Here is a 14990-nt window from a genome sequence, read left to right on the forward strand (position 1 = left end):
TTGGGCCCCTGATCATAAGGACAGTGTTAATAAAAATAATATGTTACAGGGACTTCCCTGGCAGTCCAGTGGTTAAGACTCCCAGCTTCCACTGCAGGGGGCACAGGTTCGATCCCTGGTCAGGGAACTAAGATCCCGAAAGCTGTGTGGTGCAGCCACATAAAAATAATAATAACAACAATAACATGTTACATATATAGCATTTCACAGCAAAGTAGAGCTCTTTTTTTTTTTTTTTTTTTTTTTTTTTTTTTGCTGTACGCGGGCCTCTCACTGCTGTGGCCTCTCCCGTTGCGGAGCACAGGCTCCGGACACACAGGCTCCGCGGCCATGGCTCGCGGGCCCAGCCGCTCCGCGGCATGTGGGATCTTCCGGGATCGGGGCACGAACCCGTGTCCCCTGCATCGGCAGGCGGACTCTCAACCACTGCGCCACCAGGGAAGCCCAGTAGAGCTCTTTAACAAAGATGAAATAGCACTTTATCCAGCACATAATAAACGTAATAGGCCTTAATTGGCTGGGAGATGGTTTAGGCTAAAAGTTACAATGATTCCGAGTGTTTCAGCAAACTGATGAATGATGGAGCCATACTGAGTTATTAAGATGCTCAGGTCCACAGAGAACAGGGTCCCAGGTGACAGCTGCCACTGGCTCTGGGCTGGGCCTCAGTGTTGTCCCAGGTTCATGTCTCCTGTCCTTAATCCTGGGCCTTGACTGGATGAGAATCAGAATAGGTGGACTTTTTCTCCAACTTGCCTCCATCTTCAGATCTGAATTCGCACCCACCTTACTCTGCCCTGGAGGCCACTGGACTCTTTGCTGCCCTCCATCCCAGCAGCTCCCAGGCTCCCATCTCTCTTGGGTCACCTTCCCCCGGGACTGGTCTGTCCTCAGCCTCATTCCTTAAAGGCCCCGCACCTTGTTGACCGATGATGGATTCATGTGTCGTGCTCGCCAGGCAACGCAGGATTTAAAACAAGGCTTCTCTGGGACTCTATCCTCCCTCCCTGGGTGATTCTAATGTAGAAATTCATGATATCAGGTGGACATGAAGGGGCCCCCTTTGAGGAGACCAGACTTCTGAAGGTACTCTTTTCATTCTCACTATGCAGGTGGCCATGTTCCTGCCCCCAAGGGGACAGCCAGCCTTTTTATCTACCTCCAGAAAACCCACATTATTGAACCCCACTTTGAGCTTAGAGCACTGTGAACTAAACAAAGGAATTTTTTTCTCTTTAAAACACATTTATCTTTGCCCCTTTGGGGGAGAACAGGGCAAGCCTTGTTTTCTGCAAACACTAAGCTCTTGTCATCATAACTTTTGTCTTATATTCCTGTTCGATTACCAAGGAACATTTTTCATAAATAGATTTTGAAGGTCAACAAGTTGGAGAGCCAAATACATTCAAGCATTTGAAAAAGCATGCTGCTTTATGGGTTAAAAAACAGAACGAGGGCTTCCCTGGTGGCGCAGTGGTTGAGAGTCTGCCTGCCGATGCAGGGGACACGGGTTCATGCCCCGGTCCGGGAGGATCCCACATGCCGCGGAGCGGCTGGGCCCATGAGCCATGGCCGCTGAGCCTGCGCATCCGGAGCCTGTGCTGTGCAACGAGAGAGGCCACAACAGTGAGAGGCCCGCGTACCGCAAAAAAAAAAAAAAGGGGGGGGGGGGTGGTGGAACGAGCTCTCTATGGACGAATGTGAAGAAAATCTCCAAGCTATCTTGTGAAAAAAGTCAAGATGCAAAGCAGTACATAGAGTGAGGCAGAATGGTGGGGAGGAATATATTTTCCTGTTTGTTGGTATATATGTAAAGAAATTCTGGAATGACACCCAAGATATGAATAAGAGGGGCCAGCTGTGTTGCAGGGGTAGGGGGGGAACAGATGGATGGATGGATAGAGAACAGGTGTTGGGAGGAGATTTTTCACCATGTGTATGTTTTTATTCAACTGCATAAACCTAATACCTATTACAAACTTAAAATTGCACAAAAGCTTGCTGCTTTGCACCCTGCCCACTGCTGGAGCTGATCTTGAGGTGCCTTTCCCGGCAGGTGAAGTCCAAGACGGTGGCTCAGTGTGTGGAGTACTACTACACGTGGAAGAAAATCATGAGGCTAGGGAGGAAACACCGGACACGGCTCTCGGAAATCATCGACGATTGTGTGGTGAGTGAAGCTGCCCGGGTGCTGCTTATTCGGGCCCTGCTCCTGCCCCATGCCCAGGTCCCTAAGTGGCTGGCACTGGTGGCTGACAGGCCAGTTCCCAGGTGAGATTAAGGCCTTGATTTCCTGGGATAACTAGGCAGAGGGAAGGCAGTTTTGGGTTTGACCCACAGCCCAGTGATCAGTTAAGGAGATGAGGGCTGGCTTGCATTCCAGGACAGGTAGGCACCGAGGGAGTTAAACCGTGGTGGTTCCAGCCTTGATGTGGGTGATTTATAAGAGGCACCCCGACATTCTGGGATAGCACTTCCTGATCCTTCCACAGTCACAGATGCTCCTGACTAGAGAACTAACATGCCTTAGAAAGACCTAAGCGCACTCGGATTTTACACAGCTTCTGTGAAGCATGCCCAAGGAGCAACGTTGGCCTCTAGATGGCGCCAGGAACTCTCAGTTATTGGAGAACTGGTTAGCAGTGTGTAGATTATTCTGATCCTCACATCACCATTTATCCTGGGTACTGATTTCCTTCATTAGCAGACAATCCAAAGTTAATCCCTGCGTATTAAGATGAAGAACCTACTAAAGACATCACTAGGGACTTCCCTGGTGTCACAGTGGTTAAGAATCTGCCTGCCAGTGCAGGGGACATGGGTTTGAGCCCTGGTCCCATATGCTGCGGAGCAACTACGCCCATGCGCCACAACTACTGAGCCTGCGCTCTAGAGCCCCCGAGCCACAACTACTGAGCCCGTGTGCCACAGCTACTGAAGCCCGCACACTTAGAGCCTGTGCTCTGCAACAAGAGAAGCCACTGCAATGAGAAGCCCCTACACTGCAACGAAGAGTAGCCCCCACTCGCCGCAACTAGAGAAAGCCCGCGCAGCAACGAAGACCCAACGCAGCCAAAAATAAATGTTAATTAATTTAAAAAAAAAAGAAAAAGTTTTAAAAAAAGATATCACTAGATCGAAATCTTCTCTGAACGCCTTACGTGTGGCTTTGGAAATTACTACCATTTTTGTCCTTGCGGTTAACTCTCTTCTCTGCATCCACAGCCAAAGGGAAATCTTCTCACATGTTGTGGAAAACACGTATATGTGTGTAAAAATTACGTCTTACAACAGATTACTAAACTCTCGTCTGCAACCACCAAGGAATGTGTTTGGAATTCATAAATATCGTGAATATTTGTAATTATACTTTCATTCCCAATTGTGTCCCCCATGTAAGTGTTACTAGCACATATGTGGGTTAATCTCTTTCACAGACGTTTACATAGTGCTTCATACATTCCAGGCACTGTACTAGGAGGCACTTTACACATATTGACTTTTTTACTCCTCATACCAATTCTATGAGGTAGGAAACTGAGGCACAGGGCCTAGGTAACTTAGCCATGGTCAAAAGGCTGGTGCGTGTGTTGTCTGAGCCTGATTCCCTGGTGTAACACTTAAGAGCAAGCAAATGCAAGTCCTCTTAGAGAAATGTAAAAACACTTGGACTCATTAATGCTTCAAAGCCTAAGTTCCTAACTAAGAATTGATCCTAGCTAAGAAATATATACACATAATATAAATTTATATTTGGACCCAAATAAAAAAAAAATAGACATCTGTAGAATAGAATGGTATTGCCATTCTTTTGATCAGAGATGGCAGTATTCTATATTCAGGGTTTCCTATGATGAGTTTTGTTTGACTGCCTTAAGTAGTGATGTCTTATATCTGAATAGCCCTTTTCTCACCTGTGGCTAATGTTTAAAAAAGCAACATGGAAAAAAAAAAAAAAAGCAACGTGGCCTCTTCTGGTTCAATCAACTAAAAACAATTGAGTTCCCACTATGTCTGCAGTGCTGTGGGTGACCTGGGGCTGTTAACTGGCCTCTGCCCCCTGCCCCAGGAGCATATATTATAGGTGGGAAGATGTAGCATACACAAGGAAAAAGTTTACCGTGAACCCCAAGAATCTTTAAAAGTAGTATGAGATGAGGTCCAGAAAGTCTTAGATATGGCCTTTGGGGACTCTCCCTCATCCAGCTCCACCAGTCCTCAGGCAGAAGGTTGAGGCCCAGCGAGGGGAAAGGGCTTACCCAAGGTCACACAGAGCATTGCTTTCTGAATGAGCAGAATAGACAGTAAATGAGGAAGCGCAAAGAATCCTGGCCTGGGAGACCTAGGACCTGGCCCCTAAGCTTACTGACCAGTAAAGGGGGGCCGATGGTTTAGATGATTTGGAAAGTCCCTTCCAATTCTGGAATGTTCTGGGCTCTGTCAGAGTCATGTTTTGGAAGAGAGCAAAATCAGAGGATATGGTTTGCCAAAGCAAGTTGATGTCTCTTCAACTTGGGTGTTACCAAGTGTCTAGGACAGTGCCTGACACAATATCAGCACTCAGTAAACGTTTGTTGAATGAATGAGTGAACGTTTTTCCCAGGTAGGAGTCGCTCTGGTCATGGCAACAATCCCTCTATGAACTCCCTGGGAGGGGAGTTCTGAGCAGAGGAGGGCTGCTACGGAAGGAAGGTGTGACCACGTTAGGCACAGGCACCATCTTGGGCCAGCAGTGCCTTGCAGGTGGGTGGAAAGGCCTGAGCCAGTGTGTAGCCTCAGACTGAAGAGGAAAGGTTAAGACATCACCCCAGGCACCACACCTCCTTGGGTTTATTTGCCAGGAGCCAGTATTAGGCTGGGTCAGGTGCAGCCACACCTTGTGACCTGTGAGCTTAATGTGCAGAGATGACTCAGGCCCCCCAAAAAACAAGAAAATCTTGATTCAAGGCCAGCGTGGTAGCTCACAACTCCCTTTAGGACACTGTGAAGACACAGTCAACCTTCTGAGGATAGTTTGCCAAGTGGAAATGAAAAACTGAGACCATGCAAGGATGGGGAAGGTGCAGGAGGCACAGTCCTAGGAGGGGGTCCTGCTCTTTGTCCTCTGGGCCTGCCTGGGACACTTGGGTAGCTCTCCTCAATATTTTATTAAAGGGAGTATATTCCCCCCAGATGGAGCACAGTCAGGTAGCTCAGGGACTTTTCAAAGGAGGTGGGGGGAAGGAAGGAGGGTGAGGAGTGACTGCTCTTTAGGGGCCAGGAGGTCAGCATAGCACAAGCACATCCAGCAGGTGACCTGACTTCTGGCCTGAGACCGTCACAGGCCCTTCCACCCTTGCAGGCCAAAGAGGAGGCCAAGGTGGGCTCTACTGAGGAGGCGAGAGGGAAGTGCTGGCCACAGCTTCCTGTTCCCTGCCCAGGCTCCTGCTTCCACTCAAGGCAAACCTGTGGGTCTGGCTGTGAGCAAAATTCAGCACAGTTCTAGAAACCAGCTGAGGGCTTCCCTGGTGGCGCAGTGGTTGAGAGTCCGCCTACCGATGCGGGGAACACGGGCTCGTGCCCCGGTCTGGGAGGATCCCACATGCCACGGAGCGGCTGGGCCCGTGAGCCATGGCCGCTGGGCCTGCACGTCCGGAGCCTGTGCTCCGCAACGGGAGAGGCCACAAAAGTGAGAGACCCGCCTACTGCAAAAAAAAAAAAAAAGAAAGAAACCAGCTGAGGCAGTTACCTGACTTGGGAAGACAGCGGTCAGGGCTCCGAGGGCACAGCTTCCCCATGGTCCCAGGCCTGAGTTGCCTGCAGTGTGATCCACTGACAAGGGGCCTGGGGAACATTCTCCTTCCCTCTGACACGGAAAGGCAGCTGGTTCTCATTGGTTTTGAGAGGTTTAGCTCTGTGTTTGAGCTGAAAACCTAAGCCATGTCCAGATGGACAGGTGTGCATCTGTGGACATGTGCAGGCAGGCAAGGAGCGAAGGCTGAGGCTATAGAATCAGATGGTGCAGGTTTTAAATCTCAATTCAACTTCTTTACCAGCTATGTGCTCTGGGGAAAATTAGTTCTCTGGCCAATTTCTCATTTGTTTAAAAAATAAAAATTTGTAGGGAATTCCCTGATAGTCCAGTGGTTAGGACTCCATGCTTGCACTGCTGAGGTTCTGAGGGCCCAAGTTCAATCCCTGGCCAGGGAACTAAGATCCAGCAACCTGCATGGTGTGGCCTAAATAAATAAATAAATAAAATTTTTTAAATGAAAAAAAAATATTGTTCAGGGTTTTTGTGAGAACTAGCAGTGTGTGTGTGTGTGTGTGTGTGTGTGTAGTCCCTGATTCACAGCAGGCCTTCAGTATGTTGTCATCACCATCCTCATTCATCAGCGACTGTAATACTCAAATTTGTGTCATTGAAGAAATTTGGGTTGTTGAGCATTTGTGTTTTAACTTATAAATTTCTCATAATACAAATGCCATTTGCAGGCCTGAGAAATAAAAATCTCCTCAAGAAACTCTTATCTGGACTCAGGGTTTTGAGCACTTTGTCTAATACATAACCATCTCCCTGCTCTGTACTTGCCCACTTTTCTGCCAATTTTGGAATAATACCAAATGTTTCCTTTCATGATGCATCATGAAATGGCCAACTTGTTGATACAGAGTGCTACATGTTAGGGTTTTGTCCTTTGTCTTTGCATCTCTAGTCACATTGGTGAGCGCTTTCGCTTGATGATAAATCATTTTGTGAACATGCGTAGATTGCCGATTGAAGTAAACCTGTCTACGTTCATGAGACATATATAATCACAGGACAGTATGATTTAATCTGTAATTTAATGGCTCTATGGAACTTTTAAGAGCTTTCAAATAATAGCATGGTGAGAAAGTTGTATAGATTTGCATAACAACTTGAAAATTGTATAACAACTGCTGTGAAATAAGTGCCATTGTCACTGAAAGTTACCATGTAATTTACTTTAAATGGTGAGCTGTAGGCCTCCCATCTGCTTAATAGCCTGATACCTGAGACCACAGAGTTCCAGTTCTGTAAAGGAATGGAGCGAACCCATGGAGTTAGACGTAACATGATTTTACCTGAAATTCTCTGAGATTGGAAGGTGGTTGATTCATATGAGAATAAGGCCATTTAAGTGATATCAACCTGTATATTCTATACTAGTAAGAGATCTGTAAGTTTATATCATAAGTCACTCTGTAAAATGTATTAAGCCTACATCTGTATTCATTGAAGTCTTTCAGCAAATGTAATCATTATGGATTAATCCTAATTTACCCTCTGGAAACTGGGACCATTTCTTAAGTATACCCTATTAATACATGGTCTCAAATATGCATATATACCATATTAAATAAGGATAATACTGAAACAGTGAGGAATGTGCTAAATGCCCGTATTTACTGAGATTATCTTTCTCTCCCATCCCCAATCCAAACTGGAGAGAGAAAGCTGGTGGTTTCTGGATCCCAGGGTACTGATACTCTCAGAAATCTTTATTCTTCTTGGAAATTCTGGCTTCCAGGTTCTAAGAATTGTAGACTTACCCAGAGTTACATCACTGTCTGGGGTAAACCAAACTGCAGCCCATGTGCTTTTTTTTTTGGCTGTGTGGGATCTTCGTTGCTGCGCAGGCTTTCTCTAGTTGTGGTGAGCGGGGGCCACCCCTCGCCATGGTGCATGGGCCCCTCATGGCGGTGGCTTCTCTCGTTGCGGAGCACGGGCTCTAGGCACGCGGGCTTCAGTAGTTGTGGCACACGGGCTCTAATTGTGGCTCATGGGCTCTAGAGCGCAGGCTCAGTAGTTGTGACGCACGGGCTTTGCCACTCTGCAGCATGTGGGATCTTCCCAGACCAGGGATCGAACCCGTGTCCCCTGCATTGGCAGCCAGACTCTTAACCACTGTGCCACCAGGGAAGTCTCCCAGCCCACATGCTTTAAGCAGTGGGTGTGCAGAGAGCCCAGCAGAGACAAATGACCCATCAGGGTGGAAGGCAGCCGGACATCCCTTTTGTTTCTTCATTTGTAAAATAGGAGGACTGTTTACAGCCTGTTCAGCGACATAGCAAACACACTTTGTACACCGCAAAGTGCTGTAAAATAGAAGCTAAAATGAGGTTGATGTAACACAGAATTCCCATCCCTGGTCCTCAGTCCTTCTAGGCCCGGAGGAGCAAGCATCCCTTACACACACACCCTCCCCCCACCCCACCCCCGTGAGGACTGAGATTGCAGAGTAAGGTAGTTAGTTCAATAAAAGGGCCTCCTAGATCCCTGGCCCCCATCCCCACCCAGCCCAGGTACCTCCTCCAGGCTATTCCATTAACTGTCTTGTTAACCTTGAGGAAGGTCAGGACCTTGGGCTTAATTCTGCACCTCGTTGCTGTTCTGAAGCAGAGGGAGGGGACACAGTCACAAAGAGGATAATTATTCATAGAAATATTTTTCTTATTCTTTTTCATAGAGTGCCCATGATCAGAGACCCCAAAAAAAAAAAAAAAAAGCACATGATAAATAAAAGGGAATATCCCTTTCCATTTCTGCTCCTTTTCAGAGTCACTGTGGTTCAGTCTCTGATCCTATTTTCTGACAAGAACAGAGAAGAAGTGCATCAGAATGCCATGGGCCATGTGCCTTCCACAGGTCAAATCAATATCTCGGGCATCTTGCAAGGAAGTGTGTTAGAAGACCTTTAAAAACAAATCCTGATAGGTCTTTAGTCTCTGTCCAGAGGGGCTCCACAGTGTCATTACTGCTTGAAAACCCTCCTCACTGCTCTGGGGAGTCAGAGCTGCTGCAAGTGGGGTATCCTGCCTGCGTTTTAGTCAGTGTCAAGGTCTGCGGGTCTCAAACAAGGGGGAGAAACTCTACATACAGAAATCTCTCCTCTGCCTTAGGATATTTTGTTATAAGTGATAAGGGAACCCAAAGTGGGCTGGGGGGACTTCCTTGCCCTCAGAATTCCAAGTGTCCAATGACCAAACTTGTAGAAACCGTATCCCTCCCCAGAGGCCTCTGCCAGCCCTTCCTTATGCACAAAGAAGCCGATGCAGCCCCAGCGTCCAGCCCCTCTCTCCTCTCCTAGCCCCTGGCTTCTGTTCATCACTAAACTTGCCATTTGGGGATTTAACCCCTTTTGCTTTTATTGCCGTAACACCAGACGAGTGAAGAAGATGAAGAGGTACAGGAGGAGGAGGAAGACCCAGAAGAAGAGAGGAAATCCACAAGAGAAGAGGAGAGTGAATTGCCCAAGTCTCCAGAGCCACCACCAGGCCCGGTCCTGGCTTCCGCAGAGGGGCCGCCCCTGCAAACCCTGGGCCAGCCCTCAGGCTCCTTCATCTGTGAAATGCCCAACTGTGGAGCTGTAAGTATCTCTGCGCCCTCCAGGGATCTGGGACTCCTGAGAGCCGTACATACAGCTGTGCCTGGCTTTAAGAGATGATGCACTTTGCAAAAGGTGTACTTTCAGCAGTGAAAGTTTGGCAGAGGGAAGTCCATGTGGCCATGCTTTTCTGTCTTTCATCCATTTACTTATTCTTTCAGCCCGTAGATGTTTCTGGAGTGTGTGTTCTCTGTTAAGCACTGTGCCATGCGCTTGGAGGACACAGGTCCATCCCTGCCCTCAGGGAGCATATGATTCAGGCTCTGCACTGGACCTTGGCCTCCATAACTTACACTCCTCATTACTTGGTGCCTCCCCACTCCTCCTGGGCTGTGTCACACAGGTCATGTCCTGGAGACATGCATTTAAATGCAGTGGGAGAGCCCACAGAGAAGGAGTGTCCTTTTATGGCATAATTACAAAGATTTAGCTAAAGTTTATCTTTGTACTCTTCGGGGGGGAAGCAAACAAGATTTACTAAGCAAATTATTCATGTAAACAGGCTAAAAAGGTGTCTGTGTAATTTACCTAACCTAGTACTTTTCAAGTACATTAGAAGCATCATTTAGCTAAAATAAAACCAGTTCACCATTTGATCACTAAAGGATGGCCTTGCAGAATCTGTACTGGCCTGATCTAAGGCTCCCTGTGTATTTTAATGGATATATTTTTTTAATTGTTAACTTTGGACTCTCAGTCCCCCCGGTACCCCACTCATCTGAATTGTCGAGCTTTTCCCAAATCAAGTTTCTTAAAGCTGGGCACACCTGTGCAGGCAAGCTCTAGAGGTATTATGGAAAAAATTAGAATGTTGCTCCTTTCATATGAAGCCCTGTTTTCCCCAAGTTAGTGTTTATCCTTGCTTGTGTGTTATATAGGATAATACTGTTTTCCAGAGTGCATTGAATGCTGCTTATTGAGTCTGTCACTTAGATGAAGAAAACAACAGTCTTTAAAATATTTAGATCCTAAAGCAGAAATTCACTTGATTTACATTTAAGAAAAAATGAAAAACTTCTTTTAAATGATACATACATTTTGCATTAGCTTTGAAGAGAACATAAGAAATTGCTAGCTTGTTTCTATCTTTGATGTTTAATGAGCTGGACGCTTCACTCCATCCTTGCCTTATTGTATAGAGCACTTCCGTTGGGGGTTGATTAAGATGTGACTTTATTTATTTATTTTTTACACATCTTTATTGGAGTGCTTTACAATGGTGTGCTAGTTTCTGCTTTATAACAAAGTGAATCAGCTATACATATACATATATCCCCATATCTCCTCCCTCTTGCCTCTCCCTCCCACCCTCCCTATCCCACCCCTCTAGGTGGTCACAAAGCACCGAGCTGATCTCCCTGTGTTATGTGGCTGCTTCCCACTAGCTATAAGATGTGACTTTAAATGACAGTATCCTTGGTGAATTTCTTTAGAAATTGGATGCTTCCTCAATTCATAGTTTGGGTGTACAGTAAATTCTTTCCTGAGAGGGAAATCATCTTTTACTTTACCCAATCAAAAATGCTCAGCAAGGTGAATATTTTTTCGTGACTTTAAAAAACAACCGGGAAAAAAGCATGTTGGTTTTATTCGGTGCCTAACCATGGAGGTTCTGGTTGCTAAATCAGTGAAAGATTTTTTTTTCCTGCAAGACTATAAACAGAACTCATGAACTTAACACAGAGTGACCATCTGTGGCTGGACAGTTCAGTGGGTACTCCCATTAGCTGATGCATTTAGCAATCTGGAAGTTAGGGCTCTTGGAATTCAGGGGTGTGGATTACATCCCTTTACAGCAGTGGATCTCTGCCGGGAATGACTTTGTTCCCCGTGAACATTTGGCAACGTCCAGAGACATTTTTATCACATCTGGGGAGGTGCTCCTGGTATCTGGTGGGTAGAGAGGCCAGGGTTGCTGCTGAAGATCCTGTGATGCCCAGGACAGCCCCACAGCAAAGAATCATCCAGTCCCAAATGTCAGTAATACTGAGGTTGGGAAACCGTGCATTATGGCAAGCTTCAAAAGACCAGGTTGTTCCCCTTTTTTTCATCCTGCAGTACAATGTCGGGGTCTGAAACGTTGCTTCAACACTGGGCTACTGATTGGGGCTTAGAAATAACATATAGAATATATCAGAGCAGCTAGTCAATGTCTTCCATGCTGTGTCTCTTGGGGTTCGAGGGCTTCCTGGGGGGAGATAGAGCTGAGCAAATAGATTCAATTTTGGGGGGCTGTCTGTTTCAGCCAGAGTACCTCTGCTTTGAGCTTTTGAATAAGACCTGTTTTTTTTAAGTAAAGAAAGGAAAGGAAAGGAAGAAAGAAAGAAAAGAAAAAAGGGGTGGAAGGTAGCTTCTGGCTGTTAAAAAGTTTGAAAGCTGGTCCAAACCCTCTCATTTTGCAGATGGAAAAAATAAGGTGTTCAGAGGGGAAATGGCCCAATGACCTCCCTGTGAGATGGAGGCACTGGATTGAGCCCTCGTCTTTGGTTATAGCAGTGATGGGTTTTTTACTGGCACAGCACTTGTTGTGGTGGTATTTGATCTCTACTTGCTTTGGCATTTGCCCAGAGTTTGCTTATGTAAAACCCCTATGCCTTGTCATTAGACACTGTTTCGAGTATCACATGTTCTACCAATGAGTAACTAATAACCCTAATTTCCTTTTCAGGACTGTAGATGTCATGTCACTGCCTTTCTTCCCCAGGTGTTCAGCTCCCGACAGGCACTGAACGGCCACGCCCGCATCCACGGTGGCACCAACCAGGTGACCAAAGCTCGGGGTGCTGTTCCCTCTGGAAAGCAGAAGCCTGGCAGTGCCCAGAGCGGGTACTGCTCAGTGAAGAGCTCACCCTCTCACAGCACCACCAGCGGCGAGACAGACCCCACCACCGTCTTCCCCTGCAAGGAGTGTGGCAAGTAGGTAGAACTGGGCCAGGGACTGAATCTAAGTGTGTGATGAATAATGCCTCTGTAGGGGCTGGGCCAAGGTGGTCTGAGGTGTCTCCAGGTAGAAAAAGAACCCAGACTCTCCAGTTTTTCTTCATTTCATCCTTGGGGTCTACATGGTGCCTCATGGTGAGTGGACCTTGTCTCTGACTCAGAATACGGTCATTCTGATGGCCTAAAGCCTAATAAGGACGGATCATCAGAGAGCAAATCTCTAGTGACAAAACTTCACTCTTTTCCAGAAATGACGGATGGAACTGATTCCCACCTCTCCCTTCACACCCAAACCATATTCACTAGTACTGACTGCTCTCTTTGCATCCCTGCCGAGTGATTTGAGAATGGCTCTAAAACATCTAATCAGGAACTCTCTGTGGCAGAGATGGCTTTCCTACCAGTACTGCTCATTCCTGCACCCAGGGCAGACATCACTAATCAATTGCTATACTTTTTGCTACCACATTAAGATAAGACTCAAATCCTTTCAAATCCTTTAAATCTTAATGCTTCAAGCTGGCACAACCAACTGATCAGAGTTGACTCATGAGGTAAAGTCTATTTGTCATCTCTGCCGTTTTAAGTGTAATTTAAAACAATGAAAAGGGGGAACTGGCAGTAGGTGGTAATAACAGCATTAAATAATGTTTACTAAGCACTTAGTTTTGTTACGTACTTCATGTGCATGAGATAATTTAATCCCCACACAGAAACTCCATGTGGCGCAGATACTGTTTTATCCTTGTTTTTACAAATAAGGACTGAACATTAGGTAAATTTACTTGCCCCAGGTCATACCCCCAGTAAGAGCAGAACTGAGATTTGAACCCCTGTGTGTTCAAATACAGAGCCTGGGCTTCTGACCACTGTTCCAGCCTAGTGGTTTGCTTTGTTTGCTTATTTATTTATCACTGATGGTGAGATGCACACAGTTCCCTCCCACAGCATCTAGTATAGAATTCCAGTTTACTTCTCAGTGAGTCTGCCTCCAAGAAGGGTTGTCATAAGTGACTTCTTTTAGGAGCCTTGCCGAGTTTCTCTTCCTGTAACCTCCAGTGTCTCAAACGTGCAGTGTTACCTGGAGAGATACCCACGAGGTAGCTGCTGAAACTCTACCAAGGGAACATCCCTAGTTGTATGAATGAGGCCAGCTGGGACCTCTGTTTATAATATTCATCCTCATGGAATATTTCAGGTGTATTTCAGGCATCTTAATAATTCTGTCATTTATCAGTTACTCAGTATTTGCCTGGCACTGTTTTAAAGGATGTTTATGTGTATTGGTTAATTTAACCTTAAGCCCGATGAGGTAGGTGCTCTTAGCCGTAGGTCAGTGGCACCTGCCAAAGTGGGTTGGAACTAGCAACTCTCTTCCTGCAGAGATGCGGAGACAGACTTAGGCGTGGGTCCCCTCCTCTGGGCTCTAATGTCCTTCAGAGCCAGGACATGATATCATCTTCATGTCAGCAAGGAATAAGTGAGCCCCTGGATTGATCATCGGGCTTACTTACTTGAAATAGTGAAACCTCCTCAGTCGGACTCCCCCCTGCTTGCCCTGGGGTAGGAGAGGCAGGGAAGGAGGGTCTCAACCAGTTTGTTCTCAGAGGAAGCAGCATCTTTCCTCCACTCACTCCCCTCCAACAGGCGACAACTCCTTATTCCACTAGGTGGCGACAAAGGACATTTTAACAACCAGAAATTATTTCAAGCTCTGGTTTGGTTGTCTTTCAGTGACGTCCATTAAATGTTTTTCTTGTCTTGTTTTATGTTGCTTGGGACCTTTTTCTACCATAACTCCAGTTAAGATTTTTATGGAAAACAAATATTTTCTGTGTTTTCCAGATGAGGAATAACATCAGGCACATGTTTGCAGAATCCTTTTTTTAGCTGCTGAAATTATGTTCATTACATTAGACAGTTTTCAGTATGTCCAGTGGTGATTCATCAACTCTGTTCTAAGACACAGGTCTTAGAAATCAGGGGTTTTTTTTCCCTTTATGAGCTCAGGAATAAATATTTATGCCACCCTCCCTCTCTAAAAACAGGCCGTCTCACATCTGGACAAACTTGCTCTGAAAAAGGTCCAGATAGAAATATTTTAGGCTGGGTTTCCCTGGCGGCACAGTGGTTAAGAATCTGCCTGCCAATGCAGGGGACACAGGTTCGATCCCTGGTCCGGGAAGATCCCACATGCCGCAGAGCCACTAAGCCCGTGCGCCACAACTACTGAGCCTGCACTCTAGAGCCCGCAAGCCACAAGAGAAGCCATTGCAATGAGAAGCCCGTGCACCACACTGAAGAATAGCCCCCGCTCGCCGCAACTAGAGAAAGCCCATGTGCAGCAACGAAGGCCCAACGCAGCCAAAACAACAACAACAACAACAAAAACGTAATTCTCAACTTTAAAAAAAAGAGAAATATTTTAGGCTTTGCAGGTCATTCTGTCTCTGACACAACTACTCAGCTGTGCCATGTCAGTGCAAAAGCAGCCATGGACGATACATAAATAAACATGGCTGCGTTCTGGTAAAACTTTGTTTACAAAAGCAGGCAGTGGGCAGGATTTGGCCCACTGACCATAGTGGGCAGACCCCTTTTCCCAGGATTTCTCAGCCTTGGCACTGATATTTTGGGTCTGATGGTTCCTCGTTTGGGGGA

General features: G+C 46.4%; 1 protein-coding gene across 12 annotated transcripts in view; it reads left to right on the forward strand.

Moving 5' to 3' along the window:
• Positions 1-14990, forward strand: part of TRERF1 (transcriptional regulating factor 1) — a 207661-nt gene that overhangs the window by 188436 nt on the left and 4235 nt on the right. For 8 of the 12 annotated variants that reach the window (XM_060110163.1, XM_060110165.1, XM_060110162.1 and 5 more), the window contains 3 exons: positions 2057-2170; positions 9168-9371; positions 12058-12305. In XM_060110163.1, the coding sequence (XP_059966146.1) occupies positions 2057-2170; positions 9168-9371; positions 12058-12305 (566 nt within the window). Of the gene's footprint in view, positions 1-2056; positions 2171-2704; positions 2758-9167; positions 9372-12057; positions 12306-14990 lie in introns of those variants that run through there. The other 4 variants (XM_060110173.1, XM_060110167.1, XM_060110169.1 and 1 more) reach the window with 2 other exon arrangements.

Source organism: Mesoplodon densirostris, chromosome 10 (assembly GCF_025265405.1).
Source record: "Mesoplodon densirostris isolate mMesDen1 chromosome 10, mMesDen1 primary haplotype, whole genome shotgun sequence".
In the NCBI taxonomy this organism is placed as follows: domain Eukaryota; kingdom Metazoa; phylum Chordata; class Mammalia; order Artiodactyla; family Ziphiidae; genus Mesoplodon; species Mesoplodon densirostris.